Source organism: Filicampus tigris, chromosome 17, assembly GCF_054856515.1.
Source record: "Filicampus tigris isolate MCC_2025a chromosome 17, RoL_Ftig_1.0, whole genome shotgun sequence".
In the NCBI taxonomy this organism is placed as follows: domain Eukaryota; kingdom Metazoa; phylum Chordata; class Actinopteri; order Syngnathiformes; family Syngnathidae; genus Filicampus; species Filicampus tigris.
Window position 1 is genome coordinate 12,949,147 of NC_141233.1, and position 16,878 is coordinate 12,966,024.

General features: G+C 43.3%; 3 protein-coding genes across 4 annotated transcripts; 2 read left to right on the forward strand and 1 right to left on the reverse strand.

The window, feature by feature from the left end:
- Positions 1-279: 279 nt before the first annotated feature.
- Positions 280-5,059, reverse strand: mks1 (MKS transition zone complex subunit 1). Of its 2 annotated transcripts, none has more exons than XM_086012613.1 (18): positions 4,742-5,059; positions 4,451-4,572; positions 4,324-4,376; positions 4,090-4,251; positions 3,468-3,565; positions 3,266-3,394; positions 2,749-2,853; positions 2,565-2,673; positions 2,396-2,452; positions 1,953-1,995; positions 1,796-1,858; positions 1,650-1,720; positions 1,505-1,574; positions 1,318-1,425; positions 1,028-1,161; positions 857-939; positions 682-779; positions 280-578 (listed from the first exon to the last, which is right to left on the reverse strand). In XM_086012613.1, exons 1-18 carry the CDS (start codon positions 4,816-4,818, stop codon positions 487-489), a joined length of 1,674 nt encoding a protein of 557 aa, XP_085868739.1. In that variant the 5' UTR covers positions 4,819-5,059; the 3' UTR covers positions 280-486. The 2 variants fall into 2 exon arrangements, with proteins under 2 accessions (XP_085868739.1, XP_085868738.1); XM_086012612.1 differs by having other exon boundaries at positions 3,468-3,568.
- Positions 5,060-5,637: 578 nt separating this feature from the next.
- On the forward strand, positions 5,638-12,585 carry zw10 (zw10 kinetochore protein). Its single transcript, XM_086013330.1, has 16 exons — positions 5,638-5,891; positions 6,259-6,393; positions 6,471-6,572; positions 6,966-7,043; positions 7,169-7,328; positions 7,422-7,574; positions 8,177-8,374; positions 8,600-8,736; positions 8,828-9,010; positions 9,208-9,437; positions 9,637-9,708; positions 9,870-10,039; positions 10,436-10,566; positions 10,643-10,774; positions 11,242-11,444; positions 11,799-12,585. The coding sequence occupies exons 1-16, from the start codon at positions 5,787-5,789 to the stop codon at positions 11,917-11,919; spliced, it is 2,310 nt and encodes a 769-aa protein (XP_085869456.1). The 5' UTR covers positions 5,638-5,786; the 3' UTR covers positions 11,920-12,585.
- Positions 12,586-14,183: 1,598 nt separating this feature from the next.
- Positions 14,184-16,414, forward strand: LOC147133425 (G protein-activated inward rectifier potassium channel 4-like). Its single transcript, XM_086012789.1, has 2 exons — positions 14,184-15,475; positions 16,038-16,414. The coding sequence occupies exons 1-2, from the start codon at positions 14,437-14,439 to the stop codon at positions 16,232-16,234; spliced, it is 1,236 nt and encodes a 411-aa protein (XP_085868915.1). The 5' UTR covers positions 14,184-14,436; the 3' UTR covers positions 16,235-16,414.
- The last annotated feature ends 464 nt before the right edge of the window (positions 16,415-16,878 follow it).

Below are 16,878 nucleotides of genomic sequence, written 5' to 3' on the forward strand. Positions count from 1 at the left end.
TGTTATTTTTGTATTTAAAGATGCGTAGCTATGTCCTATGGGCCGTAGCTGTGATAGTCTGCTGCTCTCAACAGTAATGACGTTATAGTACACTTTTTTCCCACGATTCATGAATGCACCATAACCTATCACTTGTAATGTAAAAATGTAAAGTACGTCTTTTAAACCAAACACTGTCCTTGAAAATTTCCATATTTTATCACTTATTCTGAATAAAGCCATTTGTTTGTTATATTATTTAAGTGTAAGGCTGAGCGCAAAATGAAATTCAATCCAATGAACAGTGAAATGTTTTTTAATCATCCTTTGTCATATTTGACACATACAAAAACATATCTATTTGAAAATGAAACTCTGCAGCAAATACAACACTATAGTGTAAATGGTAAAGAGAGTGCAGTGATATAGATCACCTTTCTCTGTTTAACATCACAGCCCTATATTATTTTAAAATGGCAAATAAAGTCATATTCCCTCCTCAGCAGATCATATTTGCATTTGAGAGACGGAGGCGATGAAGTCTACAGGAAGACTTTCTCTAACTTCTTGCATCTTTCTTCTGGCCCGTTGAAACGCCTCTGGTGAAATCAAATGGACACATCATCAAAATGTTGCATATTATAGCATTACATTGTCATAAAACATTTTTCCAGTTCCAGTTGATAAGAGTCCGCCGCTTACCCATGGTGCTTAAGAGAGTATCATGATGATTAAATCCTTGGGCCTGGTCGAAAGTGTTCTGCCTCCTTCTCCTTGCTGAAGTGGAATCCACAAACGCCCTAGAGGATACAACAGAGCAACACAGCAAACCGATGAAGAAATGTTTCTTTCAGAAGTCTATAATCTGAGAATTTACCTAGACTGCTGAATGCAATGAAGATTAAACGTCACGCTTCCTGAGGATTCGGTACAAAATCCAAACCGACTTAGCCTCTCTCCCTACAGTCATAAAAAAAATAAAAATAAATAAAAAAATAACTAGCATGCAATATTCCTAACTTGTGTATGTCTACATTTCCGGGCTTGCCTTAAAATGTCCTGGTATCCTCACGTAGCTGAGGTCCTCCAGTTCCGGGGAACCTCCGATGAAGAAGCGCCTCAGTGCTGAGACCGTGCCTGTCTGAAGGGGTCTCCACGTGTGACATGTCAGAATGTGTTTACCTGCGGAGCACACGCGTTTAGATTATCACCAATATTACACATCTCACATTAAACTGACTGTCCAAACTCAAATGGACCATAATCATGTTTTTGTGTGTACCTACCTACCCATTTATCTATCAAATGTTCACATTTGACATCCCAATATTAACATACCAGGCATGGAGGGAAAGAGTAGGTAGCCGTAGCCTTCGGTTCGATATCGTTGCCACGAGTCCAGTGAGAGAACTTTGAAATACAACACCGGCCACTGGAGACCTGATTCTGCAATGACAGGAAATGCCATCGAGTTGCTTCATCGGGAAATCCCACGAGTGCAACCAAAATGTGTCCCGACACTAACCTTCGCTCTCGTTCTCACTCATGTGGAAGACCTCAAAGGTGAAAGGGTAGCCGAAGTACGCCACATTGTCCTGTTGACACAGTTGAACAAAATATCAGTATATGCGCCGTGCTGAAATTGGTCTACTAGCTTGTTAAGTACGGACCGTCACGAATGATTTGGTCCGAGAGGTGTGCGTCACTCCAGATTGGGGCTGCATTGGCAAGCTGGACCAATCTAGTTCACAAGACATAAACATTATTTTCAAGGCTGTGTGCCACGGCGTCCGCGTAATAAGTGACGGCAACTTACTGTTTGGCAGCTCCATTATGAAGTGAACATATAAATGATCATATTCAAAGCCCTTGGCAGAGACTGAAGAGACAAAACAGAGGAAGACGGGGACTTCGGTTTCATTGTGGATACTTTAGAAACCCGGACAGTCAACAAAGAGCTGAGCCTTCCTTACCGATTTCTCCGTTCATTATGTAGCGCAGAACACCTGGAGGAGGCTACAAGAAAACATGAGTAAACATCAAAATATTTCACGGCAATGCTAAACTAAAAAGTCACATTTTAGCAGTGAATGAATGACACAGAAAATCTGCCCACACACGTAATATCATACGAAATAAAAAATGTAACTCATGGAGAAAATCAGAATTGGTCATGTCACTTTTTTTTTTTTAATTGTCGCTTTGGCAAAGTTGGCAAAATAAAAAAGCATCACTCATCCTTTTTTAACGCAGCACCATCTGTTGGATGTGTTAGGTCAATGCCTTTCTAATGCCCATAAAGCAAAATCAACCACTGCTAGTATTGGATCGTAGGGTCAGACGTCCACTGAGAAACACCCATCCATCCATTTTCTATCACCACTTATACTTGCATACAGTATTTCAAATGACATACCATTTCAAAGTCCTGTCCAACGAGACTATTTGGGAACTCCCTGTGCCTCACATACAGCTATGTATTCAAACAGAGCAACGTGAATTTGTTAATGTCATGAAACATGATACACATCTTCCGTAATATTAAGTAATCTCATGGCATATTCTGGAAGAAAATGTGTACGAACATCTTTGTATAAGTGCTGCTCTCTTTCCTTTTCCTCGGATTTCATGGCTGCCGATACGTTCTCGATGGTGAGATGCCAGATTTCTTTGTTGGTCCCAGTGGTTGATATCCTGCAACAAGCAGAACAAATATGGATCTTAACATTGAATTTCACATAATACGCTTGATGTCGTCAGTGAGCTTGCCTGTAGGGCTCTTTGCCATTGTTGAAGTCGGGTTTCACTATGATGGTCCCGTTGCCGTCTGTTTTTACGGTGAACAGCAAAAATTCGTTCTCCTTCCGACCCAAACTGAGAGAAAAATATTTGAAGAGAACGTATGTCACTCCTGACGTAAAAACTAACCTTACACAGCCGAAGTTCTAGATGTACGGGAAACAAGATTGTCCAGGTTTAATCAAAATTGCTGGCATATTTGGATTAGATCTGGATTGGAAAAACAGACATCAGTATGTCTATCTTCACACATCCGCAAGAATTTGTAAAACAAATTGTCTTAAACAAGTTGAATTTTCAATGATATTGCATCTGTATGTTGACAATTTTTATGCCAAGCCCTCTTTTCACTATATTTCAAGGGAACATCAACGGAAGATGACCCACGGATTACAATCTTCTCAAGTTTAGTCTTTGCTTGTATTTGCTGGAGAAATGTAGGGAAAATGAGGCGTAAAAGTGCATGTGTGGTTGTTGTTGGTTTTACCTTCCAGGAGGCCCCAGGTCTCCCATGACATGCATTGTCTGCATAACGTTGTTCACCTCATGGCTGTTCCTCTTGAACTCATCGCTCGGGTCCCAGTTGATGATCTTGGACTTGGGGAAACTGGAGTCACTGTGAGAAAACAACAAAACCATCTTCAAACACTGTCTTTGTGGAGGGACGGGAGTCAGAGCTTCACACCCACATGGTTCGCCTGTCCTGCTTTCGATGTCGCACTGTGGCCATCCGTTCGGCTAGGAAGGTGGCCTTGGTCTTGCCTGTGTTGAGCAATTCGCTGCCTTGCTGCTTTTAAGGTGAAGAAAAAAAACATTTCATGAATTATTTTGTGATAGGAAATCTCGTTCCTGACTGGCTGCCTATGACTGCCATTGTAAATACTGAGAATGTAAAGGATTTTACAGTTTGTGCACAATGATTTAATGCTGCAATTCAATTCATTGTGCTGCTCCATGCCCGCCTTGGCCACCAGAAGGCAGTATAATGCAATCATACAGACCCAAACAAAGAATACCACTTCTTCTATGACTGAAAGGGACTCAGTATGATGCTGTCATGTCAGAGTATAAAGCGCCACCGTTTCTGTTCAAATATCTGTTGCGTCAAAAACTGTGACTGTTGATGCTAACCGTTAACATGTCAACAGCATTTTGCATTGTTTACTAGCATTGAGCTAAGTGGACTTTTTTTTGTTTTATGTTTAATTTGACCGCAAACTTCAACTGGTAGTGACAATAAACAGCCTGAAACCTCTTTTTTTGAAGAACTGATCACTATTTGCAAAAGTTCTGGAGTATTTGCCAACCCACCTGCAGCGGATGACAGTTGGTGTAGCGATCATAATCAGTGTAGGTAAAAATCCTGCGGTTTTGCTGGCCCTTGCTCTTAGTCAGGGCCGTGACCTCTTTGTGGTACTGCCGGTCCAGCGGGCTCTGACACGCCGTCTCATTTTGAAACAGCTCCATTTCATACTGTTAATAAACAAGTTTGTCAGAGACACTCAATAACCATGCAGTCGTTTTTGTTGTGAAAGGAGGTCTTACCTGACTGAAAAGCTTCTCCTGCCAGCCAACAACGGCATCCTCTTTGTTATCACCTGGTGACAAAAAGAACATGTGAGGTTGTTGACTACAATTCTGTGGCCACCATACAAAATACAAATTCTCTCACCAGGCTGGGCTTGCGAGGTGAGGGGTACCAGTTCAATGACTCCTCCATCCTGCTTGGACAGAACTTGTTGCTGGAGTTGCTGGGAGAAAGTTGCTGTGGTGGTCACCCTCTTTAAGGAAACCCTTTAATTTGACATTCGGTTAGGTTACAGTGCATTTTAAGTTCATCCTGAAACTTTACCCGATAGCTCAGTATCCCCGACTTTTTGTGATTAGTGCATACTGCTGCTAATCCGGACAATACGAGCCCCAATTGCAAAACACACCATAAGACTTTCACACGAATACTAACCTTATCCGTAGGTTTTTGATAGCATCTAGAGACCGGTAGACAGCCTCTCCGGTGTCACTGTTAGACCAGTCTGCCATGACGGATTACAGCTCGTAAACATTAGCATTAAACTATCTATATTTACCAATTAGCAGTCAATTTTCCTGCGCAACAAACGAAACAGCTAAGTTACTTCATCTACATTTTAGATAGGTAAGTCAGCTAACTAGCTAAATTTTTCTCTCAAAATAACAAAGAACGATTCAATGCCCGAGAGTAAATGATAAAAAAAAGGTGCTAATGAGCAGCGATAGTAGCCAGCAGTTTCCATAGAGACGAGAGACGGTCTTCTTCTGTTTTGGTTAACTGCAGTTTGGAATCAACACCGCCACCTACTGAAGGATATTATATGAACATATTAGTCGCAATAATACAGTATTCATATTTTTTTATCATAATTGTTGCTCTTTTTTGTGTGTATGCGTGTGTGTTTGTGTGTGTGTGTGTTTTAAAGACGCATTGACCCTTCTTGCATATCATTCCTTTTACCCACGTTCGTGGGTTTACCTAAATAAATACTTTTTAACTATACAAATTATAACAATATGAAGTAAAAATAATCGTTGATCAAAATCAGGAGGTATTCAAGTGAATTACATATATAAATACATTAACGCGTCCTTATTTCTCCTTATTTCGTCCTTATTTTTCCACCATTCACATATCACTAACGTAACGTAGATCGTAGCTTTATCCCGCTTAATTAAAAATATTCAGTCATTCATCCATTCATCATACATCATTATAATATGGGTTGTAAATATATATTGTTTCAAATCACGTTATGTGTACCTATGAAATGTAAATTGAGGCGGAAATGGATCACTTTGCGATCAAATAAGAAACGGCGAGTAAAGGAAAGGGCGGGGTTTTCCGTTTTGTCTTGCCTCGTGGCCAATCAAAACCCTGGCGGGCGCTGTGCTGGGCTATCGTAGTTTTGGTTAAAATAAAAAACATTTTGAAAAAAATATATTGAGAATATAGTCACGTTACCTTGCGTCGTGCAATGTCGTCGTTTGTCACCGAAGTCCTCGCCATTTCTGGCAAACTGGAGAAAGAGGACCTGTCCAGTAAAATCAGCAAAATGTCACGCAAGATAGAAGATACGAAGGTAAAGTGCCACGCTAGCTAACATGATGCTAATTTGCTAAAAGTTTGGGGGATAACTATAAATATTACGACGTACCCATTTTATAGGTATATTTTCAGGACAACGATTGTCGAATGCGATGTATTTCAGAAGAACATGAAATTGGTTTACTTTGTCCATTTTACGTGGCCCCGTTACATTAAACGCTAGTATATTCTATATCTTTTACTTTCGCTTTATGAGCATCATTAATTTCTACAATCGTTGCTCTAATGTGTAGAAGAAACCAAAGAGAAATATGTTGTAACTTATGTGATGATAATGACTGGTTCAGATTCTTTATTTTATCCCGTTACAAACAGTTTGTTTCTCCCTCTATTTTTTACAGGAAGAAGTATGTGGCATGATAAACAAGCGATATAGAGACTTCCTGCCGAGTCTACAAGCGTCTGAGGACCTCATGGTGCAGGTTGACGAGGTCTCCAAAGAGATGGATACGCTTAAACTTTTTATTGAGACAGAGGTATGTATGAAGATGGGTTGAAAGAATTAAAAACATTGCTAATTACAGTGTTACAATGTCACTGTTTTTAAAAACAGGTTCAACTAAATGTCCATGCAGCTGTGGCTGAGTATACAAAGTTGAAGCAGGAGCTGGAGAAAAACACGATCGTCATCACCATGCTCGGACACCTGAAAGACGTAAGCAGCGCACTGTCTCACAGAGCAAAATTTTGTTGAACATTCCCAAATATTACTCAAATAAATATATTTTCAGTGAGTTAAAGCTCCATTTGTCAAGGTCGTTCAAGCCACATGCGATAATTCAGTACACAAGCACACTGCACTTCTGGTTTAACAAGTAATGGCTAATGCTAACAACGTCGCTACTCACTTTGTGATTGACATGCACAGTTGAATTAAATTTATCGTCCCAGGGTGTAACCCCGCCTTCAACCCAGTCAGTCAGCTGCGAAAGGCTCCCCCTCACATCCAACCCTAATGAGGACAAGCACTACAGATAATCGTCAAACCGTGTGCCCACAATAAACAACAATCCGCTAGTTACTGACACTCATTGTCTCCCCCCCTTAGTTTCATAATGCAATGGAGAAATCCAACAAAGCCCTTCAGGAGAAGAAGTATGTTGATGCCGCGAACCAGCTGGAAAAGGTATGTAATACTGTCAAACTAAATGCACTCTGCAACCTAATAGTTACGCTTTCGCAATCCAATGAGATTCAACACAAGATTCCCAAATCAAAATCGCTAGTCAAAGTCATTCTCGTTCCTCCCAGGCGACGGCAACCGTGGAGTCTCTCAAAGGCTGGAAGGCGACACAGCTTCCGTTGATTAGCACGCTCTGCTCGGAGTTGACAGTGCAGAAGGAAAACCTGATCTATCATCTGGGAGATGAATGGAAGTGCCTCGTCATCTGGAAATTACCATCCTCGAAGGGTGAGGAAGAATCAACAGATCTGTACAGTATCTATTTTAACCACACACTGACAAAAATGGGGTAAATATATATTTTTTTCGGGCTTTTGACAGGCCCTGCAGGCTTGGACTCCTTCCTGAAAGTGGAGCTCTGCCTATGCCATTCTTCCGAAAAGGACAGCGAACCAAAACCACCTGCTGTGCTGTGCAGCGTCCTGCAAGCGTTGGCCATCCAGGGAGCCCTTCAGCACAAGATCAAACTCTTCAGTGAGAGCAAACAGCAACACAAACAATCACCCTCTATTTGATATACTGTATCCCTCAAAGGTCAACCACCGATTTGGGTGAAAAACATTTTTCCCCATTGAGCATGCTAGCATGAGGAGCTAACGTAGCAGTCGAAATCATTTTACTCATTGCTCCTTGTCAAAATGAACACATGGGCACCAATCACAGAAGATTCCAGTCAGTAATTTGCGCAGAGTCCTATCGAGTTAATGGGATTTGAAACAGGAAGTAAAAACCCCAAGTTCCCCCAATGTGGCACATAGACGCCTCACTAAACAACTGATACCCTCTCACCGCCACTTTGCCGACAATTCTCCGAGCAGTCAAGTATGTTCACACGGTACATCAGACGCTAACGCTAATCTGTGCATCCAACAAACTCATTTCGACTCAAATCACCTTTGTTTACATAGCACTGAAACAAAAACACAGCACAAATGAAGTGATGTCCATAAATGAAACCACAAGATAATAAAACCCTAAAACAAAAACAAGGGAAGAGTCGAATGCTCTATTTGGTGTTCTCTATTTGGTATCAAATTTTGGAGCATGAAGCCCACTACTGCCATTTTGTGTTACAGGTCAGGTGCTTTTGAAGAACATGTTGAAGCCGGCGGTGGTGCACCCGTCTCTGTCGGTGTTGGTGTCCGAGCAGCAGGGAAAGGGGATCGTCCTGACCTTCGAGCAACTGAATGGATCTCACAAGGAGCGCGCCACTCCGTCGCAGGTCTACACCAAATTGCTCCTGGTGCTCAAGACTCTTCACGCAAACCTACTGGGTAAGTCACGCTCAGGAGGAACTAACGCAGCTCGGAATAGAGCGTAGGCATCCGCCAAGGCCGAATTAAACTTGATTGGATCAGCAAGAAAATATAGGGTGTAATATAAGTATAAAATGTTTTACTTAATTTAAGAAAATGTGTTAACAATAAATGGCTAAAGGAACTTCATTATTTTGTAGGAATAAAAATCTCCACCCTCAACCAAATTTTGTTTTCCCCCAGACGTGACTATTGATGATAAAAAGCTGTCCACCATCGTGGGGGAGCTGATATGGGAGGAGCTTTCCCGATGCATCATCCATGAGTGCTTGCTCTACTCCATCCCTACCAACAGCAGCCAACTGGAAAAATACAACACCGTGCGCCACATTACTGTCGTTTTTTGTGTGTTTTTTTTCCCATCTGAGCCAGCTAGCAACTGGTCATACGACCTGTATGTATTTGTGACAGGTTATCATGGAGACGGAGGAGTTCGAGAAGGCTCTGAAGGAGATGGAGTTTCTGCAGGGTGAATCTACAGCCCTGCTCAAATACGCCCGAGACGTCAACTGTCACTTTGCTAGCAAGAAATGCAAGGACGTCATCGTGGCGGCACGCAAACTCATGACGTCTGAAATGCACAACACCGTCAAGGTACGACACATTTGGCTCTTTAAATCTGCATTTCACAAACTGGGTCCCGTGAGCCATAGCTAGGGCGTCCGCAACACATTTCTCCTCCCGACCTTCGCTTTGTGCCCAATGTAATGTAACATTACACAACATAGCAAGTTTTTTTTTTAAATTATGTATTATTAGATTAATAAAAAACATTTCATTTTTTCATTAAGATCACGCCAGAGCCCAAACTCAGTCCCCCCAAGCTTCCTGTTCCCGACTCGTTGTCGCGGGTGAAGCAGGAAGCCCCGAGCGAGCAGGCCGCCAGCGCCATGGAGAACGCCAGTCAGCTGTCGGCGTCGAGCATGTGCCTGCCGCCGTGTCGCATCAGCGAGTCGGTGCAGCAGCTGATGGAGCTGGCTCTCAACACGCTGCGCGAGGCTGTCGGAAGCTCCGCACAATGGTGTGTTTCTGACCTTCGCGCCTCGCAACTACAACATTCTGTTGTCATTCCGGCAACAATTCAAGTATATGGTCACTGTTGTCACATTTTCCGGCTTCTAAATGAGCCATTTGAATCTGTTTGCAGTTCAAAATGGTGTCATTTAAATCGCTTCTATAAAGAGATGTTCAAGTATATCTTGTTTTTTTTTCCTCCACAGCTCTTCCCAACTTTTCGTCACCGTCCGAAACATCTTCCAACTCTTCTACGATGTTGTGCCGACATATCACAAGTACGATTGATTCCTTGCACACCTCATATTTTGGTTTACCAGAAAAAAAAATCACCTTCTGGAGTTGTGCGATATACATCTTAGATATGATATAAATATCATAAGTATCAGAATATACATTTTTTGTCTGTAAGACACATGTCTGTATTTTTTCCCCCCAGGGAGAACCTTCTCAAGTTCCCCCACCTGGCGGCCATCCAGCACAACAACTGCATGTACCTTGCCCATCACTTCCTCACCCTGGGCCACCAGTTTAGACCCCACCTGCCGCAGCACCTCAGCCAGGGCATGGTCACCTTTGTCGACATGGTGCCAGCATTCAGGAAATTAGGTAACGCTGTCTTGACGTTTGGTGGAGGGACAGAGCTCCACTTAGAATACGTCTAACTTTGTTTCTGAGATGGATGTTGGACATAGCTGACACTGCTGCTTGGATTTTTTTTTTTAATCTTAAAAACAAATACGGTGAGGGTTCAATAGAAAAACAATGGTCCCTAAAACATTTCCCTGAGGTACTCCACACAAATATGGTGTCCCAGCTACTTCCCTGATGGAACCGATTCTCGTTTTAGCAACAAGGATCAGGAAGGCCCATCTTTTGTCACAAGCTCAAATGACCTGCGTCTATCCGTTTTAAAAATAAAAATCAATTGTGGCCTTGAAGCACAAGATGTTGTCCACCTCTGCTCTAAATGCGGCTTTCCTTTTTTGTTTGCGTGTTTTCCAGGCGCTCAGTGCTTTCTTACACAGTTGAACATCCAGAGGGCAGAACTGCTGGAGCGACTCTCCACCGCTCAGAACCTCTGCAACCTGGACGACGCCGACAACTACACAGCAGCCAGCAAGGCCGTGAGGCAGGTGGGTGGGGGAGTGGGAGCGGGCTTTCTCGTCCCTCGCCCTCGTAACGACACGTTGTCCACGTGGTTGATTGCAGGTGATCCATCAGTTAAAGCAGCTGGGGACGGTGTGGCAGGATGTCCTACCGGTCGGCATCTACTGCAAAGCCATGGGGAACCTGCTTAACACGGCTATCATGGAAATAATTGCCAAGATCATGATGCTGGAGGTTTGTTTGCATCCATTTTCCACCAAATGGAGCTTATTGCATTAGTTTATTAGTTCAAAAAGTGAAACTCATATTCCCACAATTCACACAAGGAAATTAGAGTATTACATGAGAAACAAGCAATGTGATTTTTTTTTTTTTTTCTGTTTAAATTAGGAAGGAGTTTATTGTGAAAAATGTCCTTTCTGTCTAATGTAAATTTTACTAGTATATATTTAGGGATGGGCAAGTATCAGTATCAGGCCTGTACTGGCCTTATTTTAAAGTATCGGATGCTGCCGATTCTAGCCACGATACTAACATCTTCACTAAATGCTCGATTTTGTCAAACCGATGGAATTGGATGTGCACAAGCCGCAGATAATCCACATTGTAGTCCTTTATTCAGAGAAACTGAAATTGAAATCCAAGTCAGTGGGAAGGGAAACAAGCAGGAAGTAAAAATCAAAGTTTTTCTCCGACTCAAGGATATCTCTTCGGAGGACGGCGAGCACCTGCATGCGCTCTGCCGGACGGTCATCGAGGAGGGACCCCTGGTCTTCGCACCGCTGACCGACGAGCACAAGAACAAGAAGTATCAGGAGGAGGTGCCTGTTTACGTGAAAAAGTGGAGCACCTTCAAGGAGCTGGCCATCCTGCTGCGTGCCAACCTCCAGGAGATTGTTGACAGGTAAAGACTTGAGAAACCTTAACAAATCAATCGTAGTAAGTTTACTGCCACTAATATTTTAGTCAAACTTTGTCTGTGAAATTCAAGCTTCTACATAACTGCAGCGATGAAGAAGTAATAATTGTGTTGCTTTGGCTTGAGCACAATAACAAGCAGAAGTGTTTCTCAATGAATGACAGCGGATAGGTTCTGAAAGAAATCACGAATGCCAAAATGCAAGCATGCTGGGGTTCACTGTGTTATGGGGAAGTTAGACGTAGTGTTTAGAATGTTCTGTAAACAATTGTTTACAGAACAAGCAATAATCTACTCTCCCTTGTGGGTCACCACCATATGTGTTATTCCTCTCCTCAGGTGGGCAGACAGTAAAGGTCCTCTGGCATTGGAGTTCACAAGCACAGAGGTGAAGAGTTTAATCCGGGCCTTGTTCCAGAACACGGAGAGAAGAGCCCTGGCTATGACCAAAATCAAATAAAGGTTTGGTGGAGGAAACGACCACCGATGAAAAACTGAAACACAGGTTCCCACGGGAATCATGTCGGTGACCCCTGTTTTAGAGTATATGACGTTTTATGATATTGGAACAGTCTATAACAGGCGTACCTAATGAAATTACGAGGTGCCAATCATTTGTCGCAGGCACATCCCTGCGGCCTCGCAAAAAAAAAAAACAACTTCAAACCGATATAGTGACGTGTTATAGTAGCACGCCATTCCGGATAAGGTGCTATTCTGGCGTAACGACGGTGACAGGTCAGTGCCTGATCGCGGGGGGTATGCCTGTGTGGTCGTGTAGACAAAAGTGTATTTCCCTATTTTGTAAATTGCTTGTAATCGATGTGTGGAATGTTCCGTCCACGGGCACACTTAAGGCAATTATTCCCACAGAGATTACACAAAGACTTGTACCCCGTCGACTGCCTTCATCGCAGAGCTTTGTGCATTTACCCTTGCGATTGTGTAACCACTGGACCGCCATCTGTCCACATGCAGGGTTAATGTCTTACAGCAATACTATCTGCATTTTTATCAAACACTAAATGCGTCTTGTTTGTTTTCCTCCATACGTATATATGTGTGTGTGTGTGTATATACAGTATGTATGTATCTTCCCCATTGAAATAAAAGAGAATTCCCTTTATCTGTTTTAGTCTTCCGCCCAAAAAATGTTTTGACATTTTTAATGAGAAACTAGCACTCTATGATATTGTACAGTACTTTATAAAAACAATTACATAAGTAAATGGAACGTAAACAAACAGCTTTTACTTTTTTTGTGTTTAAATTCAGTGGTGCTTTTTTATGGTGTGTGCGCCATGGCCTCTGGCACAATAATACTTAGGGGACATACATGGAGACTACATGGTTACAATTACATAGTAAGCCACAGTACTGCGTCATTCTTCACAGAGGATAAAGAATATATGCCTGTGAGTTATAAAGGGCCCAATGCCGCTGCTACTCAGTAGCCGGGCATTTAGCATTGTTTGTTAGCAGCATTAATCATAACAGACTTTCTAAATTGTTCACTATCTGCTTGTTGTGAAATATGTTGAGTTCACCGTCACCACTCAATTGTCGGGTCACTCGTAAGTCACCGCTGTATTAGTGTATATGTTCAGTACACTGTATCTACTCTGCGATTTACAGGGGAAAAAATGACAGTTGCCACATCTGGTCAAAGCATTCTTAAAGCCTCCTGGCAAACGGTGAAGTAATCTTTTCCAATCTAGCGGTTTCTTTGGAGCTTCTCCGATGGATATTGAGGATTAACAATAATCCCCCACTTGTGAAATGTGTGGTGGGAAACTGGCTGGGACCACTTCCCACAAATGAAGCCTCAACGTATACGGAGACATAAACCATCACAGCTCAGGCTCACAAACCATCTGGCATTCTTAAAGCCAGCAAGAGACACTTTTAATTTCATTGTCCAACGCAATCTGGTCCGAGCGTTTCCAAAGCCCCTTAGATGATCTCCACTGTGATGTGCGGCAAGGGAACTGCGGTCCAAAGCGGGCGGTGTGACAGTCTTGACGTAAGAACCCATCAGGATCGAGAGTCCCGCCGCAAAACGTCGGCCCGCACCACAACTTCGATCAATCTCTGATCAGGTATGGTTTTGCCTTGTACTGTATTGTCATGTGTTTGCGTTTTATACTGTACAGTGCGTTAAGTATATTGAAAGTTTATGTTTGTAGACCACACTGATATGTACTATTTTATCCTGCTTCATTGTTGTGATTCTAACTTCCAAAATTGGCTAATCCAACCCCCGAAGTTTGTTTAGGTCTGTCATGAGTAAACACAAAAAAAGTCTCAAGAACCCATTCCAAGGGAATTCGGCCAAATGAGCCTCTATCGGAATAGGTATCCTAGACAGATGCTGGACAAAGTTTGATTATTTTGAGGATTTGCCATGAAAATAAGACATGAGAGTACTCGTTCGTACCTGCTTTAAAGTGGAAGTCAACCCCGAATTGTTTCTTTTTGAGAATATGTTCTATGCAGGCCCGCTAGTTGAAACAAGGCGCTCTGATTCATATTGTGCTTGTGGAATATAGCAAAATCCACCCGTTTTTAGCCATCTCAGGGGGCGACCGTTTTGTCACTTCCGTCGCCTGAAAATGACATCACAGATGCTCAGGGCTCAGATAACGACCGATCATGGCTCGGCCTCAGAAAACAGGTGAGCCATGATTGGTCGTTATCTGATTCCTGAACAACTGTGATGTCGTTTTCAGTCAAAAGAAGTGACAAAATGGCCACCTCCTGAGACGGCTAAAAATGTGTGGATTTTGCTGCTTAACTCATATTCCACAATACTAATTAGAATGCCATCTTTAGACTAGTGTAGGCGCCTAGAACATATTCTTGAAAAAAAGTTTGGGTTGACTACTGATTTAAATTGCCTTTGTTTCAGTTCAGACTGAAGCTAGACCAAAGGAAGCACTTTCACTCTCTCCTCAGGAGGCCCAAAGTTGCCGCTGTGATGTCCTCCCAGCAGCACACCGTCAAAATGGCTCCACTGGAAACTATCGAGGAGGCCCCCAAGTCTCAACGTTTGCTCCAAGGCAGCAAACTTAAGCGTTTCAGCTCCAGGTGGCAATCGCGAGGCTCCACCAGCAGCAGCAGCCTCTCTCTTCAAACAACCGAGACGGTGAACGGGTCAAAGACAGAGAGGAAGCGGCGGAAGCTCTTGGGCGACGTGCACTCTGCGCACTTGGCCGCCGGCAGCCAGCGTCAACGCTACGTCACCAAAGACGGCAAGTGCCGGGTCAACCTGGGGCCCATTGAGGACAAAAGTCGGTTCATTTCGGACATTTTTACCACGCTGGTGGACCTGAAGTACCGCTGGTTCCTTCTCGTCTTCACCATGTGCTACATCCTCACGTGGTTGGCCTTTGGCGGGATCTACTTCCTGGGTGCTTGGTTGCGGGGCGACATCGCACATGTGCACGACCGGCAGTGGCGAGCGTGCTACGAAAACGTGGACAGCTTCTTGTCCGCCCTGCTGCTGTCTCTGGAGAGTCAGAGGACCATCGGCTACGGCTCCAGGATGGTGACGGCCAACTGCCCAGAAGGGGTGGTGCTCCTGATGGCGCAATCCATCCTGGGCTCCATCATCGACGCGCTGACGGTGGGCTGCATGTTTGTCAAAATCTCCCGACCCCAGCAGAGGGCCCAGACGCTGATCTTCAGCAAACACTGCGTCATATGCGAGCGAGACGAGAGGCTGTGCATGCTCTTCCGCATCGGGGATCTTAGGGAGAGTCACATGGTGGACGCCAAAATCCGGGCCAAGCTCATCAAATCCAGGCAGACCAAGGAGGGCGAGTTCATCCCGCTCGAGCAGTCCGAGCTCAACCTGGGGTACGACACGGGTGGAGACCGACTGTTGCTGGTGGAGCCCCAGACCATCACCCACGTCATCAACCAAAGCAGCCCCTTCTGGGAAGTGGGGGCCGAGCGTTTGAAGAGGGAGACCTTTGAGATCATTGTTATCCTGGAGGGTATTGTGGAAGCCTCAGGTTAGTACTTTTACTGAATTTTCTATCCATCCCGGACAGCCTGTCCATCTATAACCCCAAAGATAAGCGTGAGGCCCAAAGGTAACTTCAGTCTGCATCGGTATTATACGCTTTTAAGCAAGGGATATTTGGAAACAAACAGTGGAGCAACACATCAAGACAGATAGTATACCCAAACTCACAGGCATGTTTTTTTTATCCTCTGCAAAGAACGGCTCATTACTGCAGGTTACTGAGCAGTTAAGACCCTATCTGTCTCGTGGTGTATTTTACTGCCCCCAGGTGGCAGACCAGAAGGAGCAGCACAATGTTCATTGAATTGAAGCAACAAAAAAAAAAATGCTGCAAAAGCTCTTTCCTTTCTTTACAATCGATTTGATTATCATTACTGTATGTTTTATAAAGTACAATATTATAGATTGATGTTTTTATTTTAACAAAAAAAAAAAAAAAAAAAAAGGAAACATTTCGGTTGTTTTTTGGGGGGAGGTTTGAAACCCTAACCCGAATCTCTAATTATGAAGGTGATTTGATGAGGTGACTTTTTCTCATTGCTTCTCAGGCATGACGTGCCAGGCCAGGACGTCCTACACGGAGGACGAGCTCCTGTGGGGTCACCGCTTTGAGTCGTGCATATCCCTGGAGAAAGGCGCCTTCCGCGTAGACTACGGTGCTTTTGACAAAACCTTCGAGGTGCAAATGTCACTACTGAGTGAAAAAGACCGGAGAAATGCAGCTGAACAAGAACTTTCATTTTAGCCTTCTCTCATATTTTTTCAAGCAGAGACCATTGTAATTTTTTTTTTTTAAGTAAACTAAGGGTCAATTTGATGTATGAATATAATAATTTATTTTGAATTTGTGGTGAGGTTAATATTCATGGTTACATGGATTTATTCAAAAGTCAAAACGAAATAAAAACAATGAAAAATCCCCTAATTTATTCTAACCCTGATTCAGTGATGGTATAATGTCTGTCTCTATTATATGCCTATCGGTAAACTGATGAGAATTACTTAATGTATACATAATACAATTAAAAACGAGCAGGAATTATCAGGTCCGTTTTGCAGTAGACACATCATCGTAACACTTATTTTTAAGTGATCGTAAAAAGTGAACCGCGATATGGTGCAGATGACTCTACAATACGTTAGCAGTCCGCTGATAGTGTAGTGGTACACACGCCTGAGTTGTGTGCGGGCAGCGTGGGATCGATTCCCGCTCAGTGACAGTGTCTATGTGTGCCCTGCGACTGGCTGGCGACCAGTTCGGGGTGTAATCTGCCTTCGCCCATTGACGGCTGGGATAGGCTCCAGCAACTCCCCGCGACCCTATATAGGATAAGCGGTTTAGAAGATGACATGACATGACTCTACAATACGTTAAGTGAGTGTCAGTGT

Bases quoted from the DNA above. Each gene is read 5' to 3' on its own strand.
- mks1 (XM_086012612.1), bottom strand. From the start codon at position 4,818: ATGGCAGACTGGTCTAACAGTGACACCGGAGAGGCTGTCTACCGGTCT. The intron at 2,674-2,748 runs GCAAGCTCACTG...TGCTTGTTGCAG, and splicing joins AATGGCAAAGAGCCCTACAG to GATATCAACCACTGGGACCA. The intron at 1,575-1,649 runs GTCCGTACTTAA...CTGTGTCAACAG, and splicing joins GGACCAAATCATTCGTGACG to GACAATGTGGCGTACTTCGG.
- zw10 (XM_086013330.1), top strand. From the start codon at position 5,787: ATGTCGTCGTTTGTCACCGAAGTCCTCGCCATTTCTGGCAAACTGGAG. The intron at 5,892-6,258 runs GTAAAGTGCCAC...TATTTTTTACAG, and splicing joins GCAAGATAGAAGATACGAAG to GAAGAAGTATGTGGCATGAT. The intron at 9,709-9,869 runs GTACGATTGATT...TTTTCCCCCCAG, and splicing joins GTTGTGCCGACATATCACAA to GGAGAACCTTCTCAAGTTCC.
- LOC147133425 (XM_086012789.1), top strand. From the start codon at position 14,437: ATGTCCTCCCAGCAGCACACCGTCAAAATGGCTCCACTGGAAACTATC. The intron at 15,476-16,037 runs GTTAGTACTTTT...ATTGCTTCTCAG, and splicing joins GGGTATTGTGGAAGCCTCAG to GCATGACGTGCCAGGCCAGG.